Consider the following 17,582-nt stretch of genomic DNA (forward strand, 5'->3'; position numbering starts at 1 on the left):
CTAATCACACAAGAGGAACACAAGAGCCACCTCCTTTGTCAGTTTGTAAGCAACTATAACCCTGAATTGGAAATAATTCAGCATGGAACACTATGGATGGTTGAGGTTGTGGATAAGTTTGTGATTGTAACTATCTCTACAACTAAGTACCCCAATTGTTGCCCTTTTTATTGCTAGCTATTAGTTTTTCAAGGAGGTGTGTGTAAAAAATGAAAACAAAACAAAACACTTGCACATCATAGTGATTTGCTGCCCATCCCACGTACCCTTTTTTGTGGTTCTCCCTCGAATTATCCTACTTCGTTTATATAGTGCTTATATACCGTATGAAAACTTGCAAACTTACACCTCTCTTGTAGCGCATTGCCGTTACCCTGCTGAGGTTCACTCACCCGTTGCTATTTTCACCGTGGCCTCGCCCATTGATCTCCTTTGTACCTCCCCCTACAGTTTATTGGTTATTGTAAGTTGGACAACACCCCCTCCATTCATGCTGTCCAAAAACCTCCCTCCCCTTCCATGATCTGCATGTGTATGGGCATTGTTCTATATGTGTTTACTCAGAAGGAAGACTCTCTTTGTTCAATGAGCTTTCCGCAAAGGTAAGCCAGCATGTGATGTTAGCAGTTGAAATCAATGGGATTTACTTGAGTAAGGGAACCAGAACATCTATAGTTCATGAACTTGAAGATGCAAGCAAGCACACACGCACACCACCACCACTTCTGAAGGAGCCATGATCAGTTTAACACCACTTGCTTCGTGGCTGCTCATCCTCCCCTCTCTTCGGCTGGGAGTTCGGCCTGACACCCCCCTATATCTGAGACAAAAGGGGGCAGGAAAGAGAAATGGAGGGGGGGCTGGGAAGATTTCCCCTCTTTCTGTGACCTTTTCCTAAGGAGGAGCCACACAGGGAGGGAGCCTCCAGGCAGGGTTAGGGGATTTACTTTACTCAAAAGTAAATCCCATTGATTTCAACTGCTAATGTGACCTGCTGCCCCTTGGTCTGTGCTTGGAGGGGAGAGAAACGGTGGGGGGGGGCAAGGAATACAAAGAATCCCTACCTATGATTTTAATACATGTTGCCTAGGCTACAGCCATTCTCTTAACCCTGCCTGGAGGCTCCCTCCCACTGTAGCTCCTCCTTAGGAAAAGGGCGAAGAAAGAGGGGAAAGCTTTCCAGCCCCCCCCCATACCATTTCTCTTCCCTCCAAGCACAGACCAAGGGGCAGCAGGTCACATTAGAAGTTGAAATCAATGGGATTTACTTTACACCTGGGATGGGAGACTGTTCTTAACATTGAGGGAAATGGAAAAATAATTCTTTTCCCCTAAGAATGTGGGCAGAAGGTAAGGGCACTTTTTAAAACATGAAATGTAGACATGACAGACCGATAGACATGAGAGACTGAATTGGGCAATAACACAATATCATTTGAAAGTATGCCTCCAAATGCCTGTCGAAGAACAGAGAAAGAGCATTGCCTTCAAGTTCTGTTTGTGGGCTTTCTGGAGGCATCTAGGCACTTTGGCCACAGTTGGAAACATCATGCTAGACTAGATGGGACTTTTAACTAATCAAACAGGGCTTTTCATATTTTTTAAGTAAGTGGACTTACATTCAGATCTTCCATTGGACCCAGCATAAAACAGTAACAATTTGCAATGCACTAAATAAGATATACCAAACTAAATCTGCCCAGAGAGCTCCGGCTATTGGGCGGTATAGAAATGTAATAAATAAATAAATAAATAAATAAAAATCAAATTAACAAACTACAAGGTACCTAACATTATGCAAGCCTTATTTATTTTATTTATTTCCATGCAGTATGACCTGACCACTGTTTCAATATATTTCTCTATGCCTTCGACAACAGCGTCAGCTAAGGATAGTGTGTCTCCTCTGAATGAATGCTTGGAGGCGGTAATGGGCTGGATGAGGAAAAACAACCTGAAGTTGAATCTAGACAAGACGGAGGTGCTTACTGTCAAAGGCCACAACCTGGGTTTGGAGGTGTGTCAACCAGTTCTGGATGGGGTTACACTCCCCCTGAAAGACTGCATTCGCTGCTTGGAGGTGCTTCTCGATCCATCGCTCCAAATGACAGCCCAGATAGATGTGACAGCCAGGAGTGCCTACGATCAGCTTCAGCTGATACGCCAGCTGTGCCACTTCCTAGAATTGGAAGACCTAAAGACGGTAGTGCACACGCTGGTAGCTTCGAGGCTTGAATTCTGAAATGTGCTCTACCTCTCTGCCTAGTTCGGAAACTTCAACTAGTTCAAAATATAGAAGCCACACCTAAGGGGGACCACATTACAAAAGTTTTAAAATCTCTTCACTGGCTGCCAATTAGTTTCTGGGCGAAATATAAAGTGTTGGTTAATATACATGGTTTGGGTCCAGGCTACCTGTGAGATCGCCTTCTCCCATACAATCCGCCCCGCATACTTAGGTTATCTGGGAAGAATCTACTTCAGTCAGTCAAAGTTAGATTGACAGGTATTACCCAGAGGACCTTCTCTTCTGCTGCTCCCAGACTGTGGAATGGCCTGCTAGAGGAGATTCGTCAACTTAACAGTCTACTAGCAATCAAGAAAGCTATAAAGACTGTTTTCTTCTGGCAGGCCTATCCAGAAGAATTTTAGGATGTTTTTAGAATGTTTTTAGGATTTTTTTAACAATGTATATTATGTTTTAATTCAGTTTACATATTTTATATTTACTGTTGTTCCCCGCCTTGATCAAAATAGAGAGGTGGGTAAGGAATTATTATTATTATTATTATTATTATTATTATTATTATTATTATTATTATTATTCAAAGTATAATGTGAAATTTCTCTAGATCAGTATAAATGTAAATTAAACCAACACAGCCAAGTTAAGCACTTTTAAATCTAATTGATTTCAATGGGAAAAACAAGTGTCCACTTAACTCTACCATTAAAATCAAGGGGACATAATGATGGATTGTGCTCATAATATAGCAGTTGCATGGTATTACTTTTTTAAATGACATAAAAAGGTAATGAGATCACTTTACAACTGGGCAATATAACAGTACATGTAAGTAGTGCAATGAAAGAAAATAGCATATGATTTGGGAAGATCCTGTGATGCAATGTGAGCAACAACGGAATTCTATACAAGTCTATCTAAAAGAAAATCCATTTGAGTTCAATAGGGTTTATGGCCAAAAGACAGAGGGGATATAGGACTGCAGCCACTGAAAATAAACAACCCTGCCGTTATATAGTAATATCTAGCTCTACATCAAACAAGGGAAGGGAAAATGGGGGGAAAGAAAAAGAAAACGTGCTTTGTGAAGCAGAATCAAGACAGTTTTGTAAACCACCACAGATATGTGAAATTTCTGACAAGATAAATAAGGACATATAAGATCAAATGAAAACATAATTCATCTAAAATCATTGGCTCACCTGGATTAAGATCGGGTCACCGTTTTTCAAATTTAAATCTTCACTGGATAGCATAGAATCAGATACCTCACAACTCTGAGGTTTGCTCAGCGTATTGGAATAATTTGCCTTAGAAATATTAAACTGGCTCTTCCTAGAGTCTGCGGTCAGAGAAACCTCATGGCAGTAAGAGTGAAGAAAGGCTCGGACTCCATCAATACCCACAAACTGTGAGACAGGGACACTACTGAATTTCAAACTCCCTGAATCAAACAGCTGTGAAGTTCTCCACCTGTGAAGTCTGACTGCCAATAACGCAAGGAGGAAGGTGAAGAACAGGCAGGAGACAAAGGCCACTGCAATCACCAGGTAGAAGGTGAGGTCAGACTGGGGATCTACAGGAGCTGAGATGCTGCTAAGATCTGAGAGGATTTCTGGGATGTTGTCAGCCAGCACTATGGTGACAGTGACTGAGGCAGAAAGAGGTGGCTGTCCATTGTCCTTCACTAACACCACAAGCGTTTGCTTAAGGGTGTCTTTCTCCAGAAAAAAACGAGCTGTCCTGATCTCTCCAGTGTGGAGTCCCACGGTGAAGAGCCCTGGCTCAGTGGCCTTGGTCAGCTGGTAGGAGAGCCAGGCATTCTGGCCAGCATCCGCATCCACTGCCACCACCTTAGTGACCAGGTAACCCGGCTCGGAGGAGTGAGGCGCTAGCTCTATCCCAGTGGAGCCATCGGTGGGAGGGGAGGGGTACAAGATTTCAGGAGCATTGTCGTTCTGGTCCAGGATGAAGAGAGTCACTGAGACATTGGAGCTGAGAGGTGGGGAGCCTCCATCCTGGGCCTTGACCTGGAACTGGATCTCTCGAAAGTCTTCATAATCAAAGGAGCTCAAGGCATAGACAACCCCAGTCTCAGAGTTAATGGACAGGTAGGAGGAGAGAAGGGAGTTACTCGTCTGGTCTTCGATGATGGAATACAATATTCTGGCATTCTCCTCCCAGTCTGCATCATTGGCTTTTAAGGAGAAGATCAGGGATCCTCTTGGGTTATTCTCAGCCGAGTAGAAAGTATAATCTCGTTCTTCAAAAAGCGGTGGGTTGTCATTTGTGTCTAAAATGTGTAGTGCAATTACTGTGGCCGTAGAAAGAGGAGGCATTCCATGGTCACTAACGGTGACAGTAATATTGAAGGCTGACACCTCTTCTCTGTCAAGGGCATCATGTGTCACCAAACTGTAAAAGTTATCAATTGACTTCTTCAGCTGGAAAGGGAGGATGTTGGGGACTGTGCATGTGACCACCCCGTTGACGCCGGAATCTCTGTCTCGTACATTTAAAATGGCAATGACAGTTCCGGGTGGTGAATTTTCGAGAATGGCATTGTTGGCAAAGGTAATTGCTAATTCAGGTGTGTTATCATTCAAGTCTGTAACAGAGACCACAACTTTGGATCTGTCACTCAGCCCTCCACCATCCATGGCTTGTACTTCAAATTCATAGAAAGAGGATTCCTCATAATCAAGGTTGCCTGTGAGAGTAATCTCACCCGTTGTGGAATTAAGGAGAAACATTGGGAAATCAAGTGCTGTCGGTTTTTTGAGGGAGTATTTCACCTCTCCATTGATTCCCTCGTCTAGATCAGTGGCACTTATGGTAACTATGGTGGATCCTTTAGGAATATTCTCTTTGACACTCACTTCATAGACAGGTTGGGTAAAAACTGGTGCATTGTCATTTGCATCCAGAACTTTGACTTTGATTTGCGCAGTGCCAGATCGGACAGGATCGCCTCCATCAGTAGCTGTGAGAATTAGATCATAAGCTGACTGCTCCTCTCTGTCCAGAGGTTTTTCCAATACAAGCTCAGTATTTCTGATACCATTTGGTCCTATCTGCACATCCAGAGAAAAATGGCCACTGCCTGTGAGTTGGTAACTCTGTATAGAATTTATCCCCAGGTCTGGATCTTGCGCTTCAGGAAGAGGAAATAGAGTTCCTATTGTAGATGCTTCACTAATTTTCATAACCTGTTCCCCTACAGGGAAGTGGGGAGCATTATCATTTAAGTCTGTGATTTCTACTTCAACTCCATAAAGCTTTAATTTACTTTCAAGAAGAACCTGAAACGTTAAAATGCATTTCTCTGCCTCTCCACAGATTTTCTCTCTGTCAATTCTCTCAGAGGTTTGCAAGTGGCCATTGTTGACATTCAAAGCAAAATACTGAATCATACCTACATTGGGAACAATGCGAAGTCCGTGGTCTGAAAGCTGCTTGCCATCCATTCTCAGGTCCTTTGCAATATTCCCCACAAAAGAGCCTTTATGCATCTCTTCAGGAATGGAATAGTGGATCTGCCCAGAAACTGCCTTCCAAGCAAACATCACGATGAGGCATTGGAGGATTCCCTGTTTGCAGCTCCGTGGCCTCCGAGTGTCTTCCATGGTCTTGCAGCAGGATAAAGGGCACTGGTCCTGGCTCAAAAGAAATGTATCCAATTTTCAATTTTCCTAAGCGAAAGTGCTTCTATCACATCAGTCCGCCTGTTCTTTCAGTGATTTTGAGCAACACGGGATGGGCTGGAGAGTTTTCCTTTCTCTTCCTTATTGGTGAACAGTGACACCCAGAGGATCAACCCCAAACTGCACAAGACCACTTTCAAATATTAAATTACATTTTATCACATTAGACCTAAACCAAAAAAGTGGGGATAATATCCCATCCCTTGTAGGAAGAGAACTGCCAAAATGCAAATACAGCTTGAAGGCTCCTGTATATATTATCCATGTCCACTGTTTTCCCCCATCAAGATTTACCCACTCAGGCTAAGTAAGGGCTTGACTGCTTTTGTTTCTCAAATGATCAGAAGTTAGGATGCTTAATGAATGATTCATGGCATATCTACATGTATCTATAAAAGACCCAGAGAGAATCATAGAATCATAGAAGAGTGGAGTTGGGAGGGGCCTATAAGGCCATCGAGACAAACCCCCTGCTCAATGCAGGAATCCACCCTAAAGCATCCCTGACAGATGGTTGTCCAGCTGCCTCTTGAAGGCCTCTAGTGTGGGAGAGCCCACAACCCCCCTACGTAACTGGTTCTATTGGCGTACTGCTCTAACAGTCAGGAAGAGACAAATTTTTATGTATCTATGAAAGACCCAAAGAGAGACACATATTCCTCATTGCACCCCTTCATTGGCCATTAAGTCTGGATTGGGGTTATATAACAATCATACAGTGCCTTACTGTAATACTAGTGCATTTTCTTGTTTGGTGTGCTTCACTGGGTGGGATGAGCATCATCTGAATATGGGACAACTTGGTTCTGTAGCCAGCATGGACCTGAGAAGCACCTTTACAACTGATGGGCCTTCTTGCTCCTTAAGCAGGAGATGTGGCCGCCCTGCAGAATTCAGGGTGCTCCACGTTCCACCCAGTCACACCTTGAGTTCTTTCCATCAGCCCCACGGCCTAATCTCCATCTGTCACAACAACTCTGTAGCCAAATCTTTCTTACAAAAGAACCAAGTCGGGTTATTCTCAAAACTTTAGAGACAAAACACTGAAATAGCTACATATTCAGTTACATTAATAAGTTAAACAGAGAAAAATGAGCTCCCCCCCTCCCCATGCCATGTGGCCCAGTGATTTCAGCACCCCACTTTCCCATAGGTTTACCAGAATACAAGATAAGCCAATCGGCATCGACATGACTCAGATCCAGCCTCCTCTACCGACAATTCTGCCTCTTAAGCACTGCTAAAGGCCTCCCCTTCACTTGCTACAGAGTGGTAGTGGTTCAGCACTACCTCTCATCCCACCTCAATGGCCATGTGGCATGAGATAAAGGCAAAAGATTATCTGGGTTGACACCCGGAATTTTTACTGAAACCATCAAAAGAGTGATTACATTAAAATTACTGCATACAGAAAAGAAAATGAAACTCACCGTGCCTTCAGTCACCTTTTCAGTATACGAATGCCCATTCTCATTGAACATCAAAGAAATGTCCGATTTGCCATTGCAAAGGATATTCCCTGCTACCTGGACACTGGGTTGCAGGAAAGTCAACTCATTCCTCCTCGATTCAGAGGACAGACAGACCTGGTAGGAATACGGCAAGGTCCCATCCTCATAATTTGGTGGGAATATGGCACCAGCCTTTGAATGAGGATCAGGAATAAAACACTGAAGGAAAGGGGGATTCTTTGACCTTCGAAGTTTCATCATGATGGTCAATATCACCGTCACTAGGAACAGAAAGGACACTAGAGCCAATGCCAATACCAAATAGAACTGTACATCGGGCTGAGACACTGTGTCATCAGGTTGGGAATTCATTTCTGGGAGAGCCTCCTGAAAGTTCTCAGCAAACACCATGTTCAGAGTCACAGTGGCTGAGAGAGGAGGAAGTCCACTATCCTTCACCATGATGACCAGCCTCTGCTTCACAGCATCTCTCTCAAGTAGCTCCCGGGCTGTTTGGACCTCTCCTGTGTGGGAGCCGATAGTGAAGAGGGAGGGCTCGGTGGCCTGCAGGAGGTGGAAAGAGAGCCAAGCATTGTGCCCAGAGTCAGCATCCACCGCCACCACCTTCGTCACGAGATAACCTGGCTCAGCTGACCGAGGCACCATCTCAAAGAAAGATGAACCCTCCGCTGCTTGGGATGGGTACAGGATCTGGGGAGTGTTATCATTCCTGTCCAACACACACACTCTCACCGTGGCGCTGCTACTGAGGGGTGGGGAGCCTCCATCTTGGGCCTTCACTTGGATCTGAAACTCCCTGAATTGCTCATAGTCGAAGGAGCGCTGAGCATAGAGGCTTCCAGTCTCAGAGTTAATGGAGATATAGGAGGACAGAGGCAGATCCTCAATGTTGCTCTTGAGAATGGAGTAAGTGATTTGGGCATTGCGTTCCAGATCTGGGTCAGAGGCCTTGACGTGGAAAATGGAAGCTCCAGATGGGTTGTTCTCTGGAAAGTAGGCGGTATAGGAAGATGTTCCAAAGGTGGGAGGATTATCATTGATATCTGAGATCTGTATTGAGATGGTTTTGTGTGTGGAGAGAGGAGGTGTGCCTTTGTCTGTGGCTGTGATTGTAATATTATACTCCGGGGTCCTTTCTCTGTCAAGCGGACCTTCTATGAGCAGCTTGAAGTAGTTATCTGAAGATGAGACTATCTGGAATGGTACCAGTTCTCCCAGATGACAAGTGACTTCCCCATTCTCTCCAGAATCTGTATCATGAACTTTGATGAGAGCAATCACACCTCCAGGAGCAGCACCTTCTGGGACTGGACTGGACACAGAGGTAAGGATCACATCTGGAGCATTGTCGTTCTCATCAAGAACCTCAATCTCCACATTGCAATGTGCCACCAATCCACCTCCATCACTTGCCTGTATTATCATCGCATAGTTTCTTCTGTCCTCAAAATCGATACTTTCCATAAGTGTCATTGTTCCATTTCTGGGGTCCAGATGAAATTTCTTCTGGGCGGTATCTTGGATTTTGCTGATAGTATATGTGATTTCAGCATTTGACCCTTCATCGCTGTCAGAAGCTTTAACTTGAAGCACAGATGTTCCTCTGGGTGCATTCTCTTTCAAGCTTACCTTGTAGGTTGACTGGGAGAAGATAGGAGGATTGTCATTTATATCAGTAATATTTACTCGTATATTGGCAGTCCCAGTTTTTACTGGATCTCCTCCATCTACTGCTTTAAGGACCATATGGTGTGTGTGTTTCTTTTCCCTGTCCAGTTGATCTTGCAATATTAATTCTGCATATTTGCCACCATCTTTGCTCTCTTGAATTTCTAGCTTAAAATATGGAGTTGGGCTCAAATGATAATTTTGGAGGGAGTTGATTCCAATGTCCTCATCTTCAGCATTTCCAAGAAAAAATCGAGCTCCTGGCAAATTAGACTCACTCAATTTAAGATTAATATTTTCTGTCTGGAAATGTGGGGCATTATCATTAATGTCTTGGATAAAAACATTTACATGGAAAATATTCAAAGGATCTTGAGCTACAACTTCTAATTTTATGACACACGTAGATGATTTTCCACAAATCTCTTCCCGGTCTATCCTGTCCTTCACATACAGGTTGCCATTTTGTTCATTCAAAGCAAAGTATTGCTTTCCTGAAGAGATACCAAGCTTGCGTTTTGACAGCTCTCTGACATCCAGTCCCAAATCCTTAGCAAGGTTCCCCACAAAGGAGTCCTTCTCTGTTTCCTCTGGAACTGAATAGTGGACCTGCTCAGATACCACCCAGCAGAATGGAGACCAGAATAGGAACAGAAACAGCACTTGCCTTCTGATGGCTTCTCTTGTTCTCCGTGTGAGCCCTCCTTCCATCGTTGTCATTGCCTGTCCTCTTTTCTTTCCTCCACTTCCACTTGGATTTTCAAGGCTCCCAGTTCTTTCTAGTAAGATGCTAGAAATATGTAGTTCTTTTTAGCAGGTCCTTTGGAAATTTAGAGCTTTTCTTTCTGGACTAGCTTTTCAAAATTAAATGTTCAGCTGCATCTCCTTACTGATCTGCTGAAATGTAATAGAGGGGAGATTGCTTCAAGAGCCTCAATTGCTAATCCATGGCTGCTCCCTTGTTGTCCAACAGCGACACTCTGAGTCCACATGCTGAACTGCTGACCATATTTCTTATAAGTCTATTCTGCATTTTATTTCAAAGGTAATAGGTTCATTTTTTTTTAAAAAAAAAACTTTCTTCCATGCTTATCCAGCTTCATTTCAGTGTGTTTTGCTGAGTAGATGCTATATACTTAATTTAGTTACACTATAATAAAAGTCCAGCTATTCAGTATGCAGGCCAGTGGTGTCCACGTTTTATCCCCATCCTATTTTATGTCATTTTTATTACATCTAAAAACAACAACACGATGAGAAAAAATAGAGAAGAGAGGTTTCTAATGCGTATGCCTGCCAAAGGTTGAATGTCTTTGTGCCATTTCTACAGCCTCTGTTCTACAGCACATGTACCAGTTCATTCATACATGTAATCATCTATACTGTTTATGAAGTGGAGAAGAGGATGCTGGCCCCTTCCAACATTCTATTTATCATAGAATTACTGAATAGCAGAGTTGGAAGGGGCCTGTAAGGCCATCGAGTCCAACCCCCTGTTCAATGCAGGAATCCACCTTAAAGCATCCCTGACATGTGGCTGTCCAGCTGCCTATTGTATGCCTCTATTGTGGGAGAGCCCACAACCTCCCTAAGTAATTGGTTCCATTGTTGTACTGCTCTAAGAGTCAGGAGGTTTTTCTTGATGTGCAGCCAGAATCTGGCTTCCTGTTACTTTAACTAATTATTCTGTGTCCTGCACTCTGGGATGATCAAGAAGAGATCCTGACCCTCCTCTGTGTGATAATCTTTCAAGTATTTGAAGAGTACTATCATGTCTCCCATCAATCGTCTCTTCTCAAGGCTAAACATACACAGCTCTTTCATAGGGCTTAGTTTCCAGACCCATGATCATCCTCGTTGCCCTCCATGGAACTCCCTCCAGCTTGTCTGCATCCTTCTTAAAATGTGGTGTCCAGAACTGGACGCAGTACTCTAGATGAGTCCTAACCATTTCTGAGTAGAGGGGAACCAGTACCTTGTGCATTTGGAAGCTACACTTCTATTAATTCAGTCCAAAATAACATTTGCTTTTTTGCACCCACATCACACTGTTGGCTCATATTCAGCTTGTGATCTACAACAATTCCAAGATCCTTCTTGTTTGTAGTAATGCTGAGCCAAGTATCCCCCATCTTGTAACTGCATTTGATTTCTTTTTCCTTGGTGTAGAACTTGGCATTCATCCCTACTAAATTTAATTCTGTTGTTTTCAGCTCAGTACTCCAGCCTATCAAGATCACTTTGAAGTTTGTTTCTTTGTTCCAGGGTATTAGCTATCCCACCCAATTTTGTGTCATCTGCAAATTTGATCAGCGTTCCCTGCACCTCCTCGTCCAAATCATTAATAAAAATGTTGAAGAGGACTGGGCCCAGGACTGGGCCCTGTGGTACCCCACTGGTTACCTCCCCACAGTTTGAGACACATGGTATAACACATTGCACACAGATGCCTGTAGGCAAAATCCCCCCCATTTTTTTGACGAGAAAAGCTGCATGAATCAGAAAGCTGCAGAATGCACATATGGCTACACTCAGCTTTTGCTTCCTTTAAAATCAAGAACTCAAGTATGACGTGGTCACTTCCCCCAGAGATTCCATAACTGCCTGTAGGCAAAATCCACTTTATCCACTAAGTCATTCCTATTGGTCAGTATCAAGTCAAGGAAAGCCAATCCTCTAGTTCCTTTCTCCACTTTCTGTAGGAGAAAGTTATCAACCACACACATTTGGAATTTCTTGGAGGGACCACATTTGGCAGAATCTGTCTCCCAACATATATCGGGGTAATTAAAGTCCCCCATTACTACTACATCATACTTCCTTGAAACACTGGCAATTCGCTTATCAAAAGGTTCATCCTCATCTTCTCCTTCATTGGGTGGTCAGTAGTAGACTCTATCATGCTCCTTTTATTCCTTGCCCCATTTATATTAATCCAGATGATCTTAATGGGGCCACCAGGCTCATCCTCCTGTATTTCTGTGCAGGAATATGTATTTCTTCTGTTCTTTTTGAACAAGTTATATCATTTGATTGCTGTATTCCTGCCATGGGAGTCATCCCACTAAGTTACAGTTATATCTATCAAATCATTAGGGGTGTAGACTTCTCAGGTTTTTTTGTGGGGGAGGGGCATGGGGTTAAACTTGGAAAAGGGCAGCTAGGCTTATTTGTTTACATTGTTTAGGGCTGTGCACGGACCCCCTGATCCGCTCTGGATCCCGATTCGCAACTTTTGGATCAGATCTGCTCTGCTTTGGGACAATCTGCCTCCAGTCCGCTCCGCTTCGTGGTGGATCCAGATCCAGATCTCCGCCTTTCCCCCATAGACTTGCATTGAAAATGTAAAATGCCTATAATTTTTTTAGTGTTCAAGTTAGAAACATGAAAATGGGCACCAGGAGAGCTTCTAAATAGATCCTTAGGCATGGCCACTTTGAAGGAAATCGGATCATGCTCTGATTTTTGGTGAATTTTTAAAAGACCCCCCATTTACAGAAATGCATGTATCTCTGTCATTTTTCCAGATACACACATGCACCAGGGCACCAGGAGAGCTTCCACATAGATCCTTATTCATGCCCATTTTGAAGGAAATCCAATCATGCCCTGATTTTGGGTGAATTTTTAAAATTAAACCTAAATCAGAATCTTCCTCTCAGGTAACCACGTCAAAAATGAACACAGGGAACTTCAAGATAGAAAATTATTAAACTGGGTGAGCGTACAGCACATAGCTGTTCATGGGATAAACAACTCAGACCTTGCGTTGCCACGCTTGGGTCGCAATACTTCTAAATACTTAATTTCTTTCATGCCATCCACTCATTTCAAAGTGCTATAACACGTTGGTTTTTCAAGATGCACCCCCCCACACACCCCTCAGTCACAGTTCACACACTCCAGGGTATGCCCAGCCAATAATTTTAATAACAATAACAATACTAATACTAATAATCACAACAACAAGAAGAGTTAGAACAAAAACGCTGTCTGACTTTATTACCAGTAAGGGGAAAGTGGACGTGCCCAGTGGAACAGTGGACTGTGCCACCAGTCATTCGGCCAGTCCTGTCTAGGTACCTGCCTTTGAGAAGCCACATCACACATCAACTCGTGCAAATCATTGGCTTCCTTCCACTGGTTCCCCTTTGGATGGTTCTGATGACGCTCAAGGGCAATGGGCACTGGGCACATCCACATGCCATACAGCACATCATCCACTTGCACCATATCTATTCAGTTGTTCGCCAAGGTTATGGTGGGTACCTTGCAGTGCTGTGTTGCCTATCTGTTATTTTATTTAAGGTTGTGTGTGAGAGTTTTCTGGGGCTACTGCTTCACCAATCCACTACAAACTGAAAAAAGTCCGAGCCAAAGACAAAGAAAGAAAAGTTACTAAGTATCCTGTTTTGCTTATTCCCCCCTCCAACATTGGGATTGGAGGATGCTTCACATAGGCTGATCACTTATCACAATTGGGAGATGAACCTGTCAATCAACGTTAAAAAAAAATAGGTTTCCCCCTCCCATTTTACCCATTCAACAAAAATTAATTGCAAGAAAACAGCACAACGAAAAATTCTGAAAATCAACACAAATTACCCCCAATCATCAATGTCTAAGCACAGTAATTTTCATGGATCTAGCTTTAAAACAAAGAAGTTATAGGCGATTTTTCACCCAATGCCATCCTATGGGGAAAAAATTCCAAAATGGCGGGTGGATCCCTGAAAACACGGGGAGCGCTCCGCAAATAAAAGAACCGTTCTGCATCGCTCTGCTGCCCCCCAACCCGCTTTGCTTCCACCTTTGGCGGAGGTGAAGCAGGTCGCTCTGCTCCCGCTTCTACAACCCGAAATGGGGTGGAGCACAGCCCTAACATTTATGTATATATTTTTATTGCTGGGAACCATCTTTCATCAACAATGGATCCCAGAATGTTTAAAGCTACATATTAAAATAACCAATACTCAACAAAAATATTACATTTTAATTATATTTTAATACTTTACACACTAACCCACTATCCATAGTCCTATACAATATATCATCCAAATTGAAGCCCAAGATAAAAATACACAAACTCTTCTTATGAATTAAAATAAATGTAGTATAGCTAACCAGAGGGAGCACTGAAGGGTAGATAACTAAACAAAACACCAACCAGAAGAAATACATTCAGGATATGCACTGCTAGGATTCTTCCACGCTGGATGTATTTCTTCTGATTGGTGCTGCCTGGATGAACTCATTAGCAAATTAGCTCTAATGTTAAGATTCATCTCCAAACTGATCTCTTTATGTCAATGTAGAACAGCCATGCAGGAGGATAGAAAACATGTTATATATTCATTCACTGAGACAAATAAAATAAATATTACTTTTGTGTATGAAAACCTACTTCTCTTTCCACGCCCCTCAAATGGGTAGTCTCTTCCCCCTGCCATTCCTCTCACATGGCTAAATATAAAATGGAGATGGGATAAAATGTTTCCTTCCTTCAAACAGTGCCCAGGGGGAGCAGAATTCCTCTTTCTTTTTTCTTCTTTGCAAGAATATTGGAATTACTACTTGCCCTGCCAACCCATGAATCTCTCTCGCCTCTTTACTTACTCAGTGCGGTGGTGTTATAGGGGGAAGCAGAAAAAAAAAATTCTCTCCATTTTTTTCTGCTAGCAGGAAAAACTGTTCCTTCTGCTGGCAGTAGGGTGGCCATATGGAAAAGAGGACAGGACTTCTGTATCTTGAACAGTTGGATAGAAAAGGGAATTTCAGGAGGTGTCATTTGTATGCATACAGCACCTGGTGAAATTCCCTCTCTATCACAACAGTTAAAGCTGCAGGAGCTCTGCCCTCTTTTTTGTATCTGGTCACTCCTATTTATCTGGGAAATTATTTCAAACTGGGAAAGATAGGCTTCCCAGGAGTTTTGTCATCATAAAGTGTGGGTTTCTGAACTACTCCTGCTGAAGGGACCTGCTCCCTTCTCTCGGGGTAGAGAATCCACAACCGGGAGATTCTTACTCGAGGTTACTGGCTCCCGGTCTGCCAAGGCTTTCACTCCCATGGTGGGCTGCCACTCTTGCTTTACCTCCTGTAGCCTTCTTTCCAGTTCCAGCAACTTCTTGTGAAACTTTTCATTTTCCTGTTGGTTGGCCAGCTCCAAATTGACCAAAGCTTTTTGACTGTCAGGTACTGATTCAAAGATCTTAGAATCCAGGTTATTCAATCTCCCATCTACCTCCTCAATTTTCCTTGCCAATTCAGATTGGGAGTCCTGTAGCTGGGCTTCTAAGCTTAACTCCTTGTAGTTGATGGTCCAACAAGGCTGGCTTTGATATCCTGGTGTGAAGCCTCCAGCCTCGGCTTCAGCTGGGTTTCCAAATTGGCCTTGAGGCTTCTACCAAGCTGCCGTGGGGCCTCTATGTGCTGCCAGTTCTGCTGCTTCAAGGCCTCTGTCTCTATTCTCCATTCTTGCACAGGTACACCTTGGCTCACACTTCCTTTTCCAGGAAACACCAATCCCACTTCAAACACCTGTGTTACACTCCTGCACTCCAGTCCTGGGAGGGGTGAACTTGCAGGTGCTTTAGCTTGCTCAAACTTCAGCCTTCTTTAATGAAGGTTTAGGGCTCCATCACACCTATCTTTTTCCCCTCTGGTTTGTCTCCGAGTTTTTTTTACCCGTTTCATAAGCGTTGCAAGAGCTCCCTCACACATGGCCCCTTTCATGGTTCCTTGCTCTTCCATTCCACCCCGCCCCTTCTTCTTCCTCTTCCAGTTCATTGGTTGTGGTACTCTGATGGGCATGGCCTCTTCCCCCGCCCCGCTCTGGCTTTATCTAGCAGTTTCATCTAGGCTCCGGGCAATGGGAGCGGCAGTTGGAGCACTAAAAAGTCCATTCAACTGACTAACAAGTCACTACGACGACCGTGCTGGAGAAGGAGAACCACCCCACTGTCCCCTTCCATCTTCAAGGCTCTATTAGCACACACACCCAACAATGGAAAAAAACGAGAGGGGAAAACAATCCAGACTTTCCACACACCAAAATAAAATGCAAAAAGGTGGGGTAAGAAGTGAGATGAGAGCAGGACAAATGGCAGCTCAGAACCCACCAAGTCAGGTAAATGCAGCGGTTCATGGACTGGAGTCCGGGAGGCCAAGTGGGAGCAGGGGGGGGGATTCCATCCCTTCTTGGACTCCCACAACATCCCTAGTTGTATTCCATTTCCTGACTGGGGCAGTTGGTTAGCCATTATAATTGGAGGAAGGGTGGTTATTTTTAGTACACATATGCACAGCTGTGCAGCTTTGCATAACTGAGAGAGCTTCGGCTATTGGGTGATAAAAAATTTAATAAATAAATAATTGCGCAATCTTTATTTTAAAATCTGCATTCTTGAAGCTGTGCAGTTGTGCATGTATTTACTGGACTTCTGAAAGAAAAACAACAACCTTGAAATGTCAGCATGATCTCCCACTTCTCCTGCAATTGCTGCACTATATTGTGGCTTGTGGTATACGTTCACTATAAACACACATGCTAAAGGTGGCTTCTCCTACAATTACAACACTATGCATTGGAATATGGCATTTCATTGCATTATAAACACAGTGGATACTGCAGTTATGTGTACCCATAGAGCAACAATTGTGTTTCAGAAAAATATCATTACAGCAGTGTCTCAGAAATGAAAGGAGCTTGTGTGTAAATTCTGCCTTGGACTAAAACTACTATGTTGACTATGTCTCCTCCCGTAAGTATCTGCTTGGATCCTAAGACCATCTTGAAAGACCTCTTCCAGGTAACCCCAATAAATGAGTGAGATAGGTAGCTACTGAGGAGATGACCTTTTCAGCAGTGGCACCATGGTTGTGGAACACCCTCCCCAGAGAGGCTCACCTGGTGCCTATGTTGTATTTTTAGAGTCAGGTGAAGACATTTGATTTTTCCAGGCTTTTTAGTCATTCAGTTCCCCCCCCCCCCAAAAAAAAAACCTGTGTTAGTTCTTTTAGAGCTTTCTGCTAGTTATTATTTTATTTTCATTGTGTTATTTTATTTTTTTAATGTTACATTTTATTAATTTCTATACCATATAATATTTTGTAAATCACCCAGGGAGCTTTGACTATTGAACAGTATAGAAATGTAATAAGTAAACTAATAAAAATAATAAAAGTACAATATCTTACATCATTTGCAATCTGTATTTCACTCGGTACAGACATACTATGAAATTATGAAAATCTCTATACATATGTATTGTTCATTTTTATTTATAAGAAATAACACAGAAAAGCAAAGCAAACTGAGACATGTCCCATTATTACTTGACTTGTATTTACAATAGTAAAAGCCAGTTATATCCGGTACCTTTTTTTCCTGATGTTCCAATAATCTCTAAACCATTTCCACTTTATTTCAAGCAGATTTTCTCACTTTTATCTGGATACAACTAATAAACTAATTCACAGAGCTGTTCTTAC

The 17,582-nt window shown here is 43.0% G+C and overlaps 2 protein-coding genes across 9 annotated transcripts in view; both read right to left on the reverse strand.

Annotated features, from left to right (window-relative positions):
• The window catches only part of LOC134401297 (protocadherin gamma-C5-like), a 298,584-nt gene that overhangs the window by 219,167 nt on the left and 61,835 nt on the right, over nucleotides 1-17,582 (reverse strand). The window contains exon 1 of one of the 8 annotated variants that reach the window (XM_063130097.1): nucleotides 7,380-7,436. The exons of 4 other annotated variants lie outside the window; for them this stretch is intronic. In XM_063130097.1, the coding sequence (XP_062986167.1) occupies nucleotides 7,380-7,430 (51 nt within the window). In that variant the 5' untranslated portion in view covers nucleotides 7,431-7,436. Of the gene's footprint in view, nucleotides 1-3,447; nucleotides 5,522-5,664; nucleotides 5,931-7,379; nucleotides 7,437-17,564; nucleotides 17,573-17,582 lie in introns of those variants that run through there. 3 more of the 8 variants (XM_063130096.1, XM_063130089.1, XM_063130088.1) reach the window with 3 other exon arrangements.
• Nucleotides 7,437-9,826, reverse strand: LOC134401218 (protocadherin gamma-B5-like; the record flags this gene model as incomplete). Its single annotated transcript, XM_063129969.1, has 1 exon — nucleotides 7,437-9,826. A coding segment is annotated over exon 1 (2,373 nt), but the record flags the coding sequence as incomplete, so codon positions are not given.

This window comes from Elgaria multicarinata, chromosome 7 (genome assembly GCF_023053635.1).
Source record: "Elgaria multicarinata webbii isolate HBS135686 ecotype San Diego chromosome 7, rElgMul1.1.pri, whole genome shotgun sequence".
In the NCBI taxonomy this organism is placed as follows: domain Eukaryota; kingdom Metazoa; phylum Chordata; class Lepidosauria; order Squamata; family Anguidae; genus Elgaria; species Elgaria multicarinata.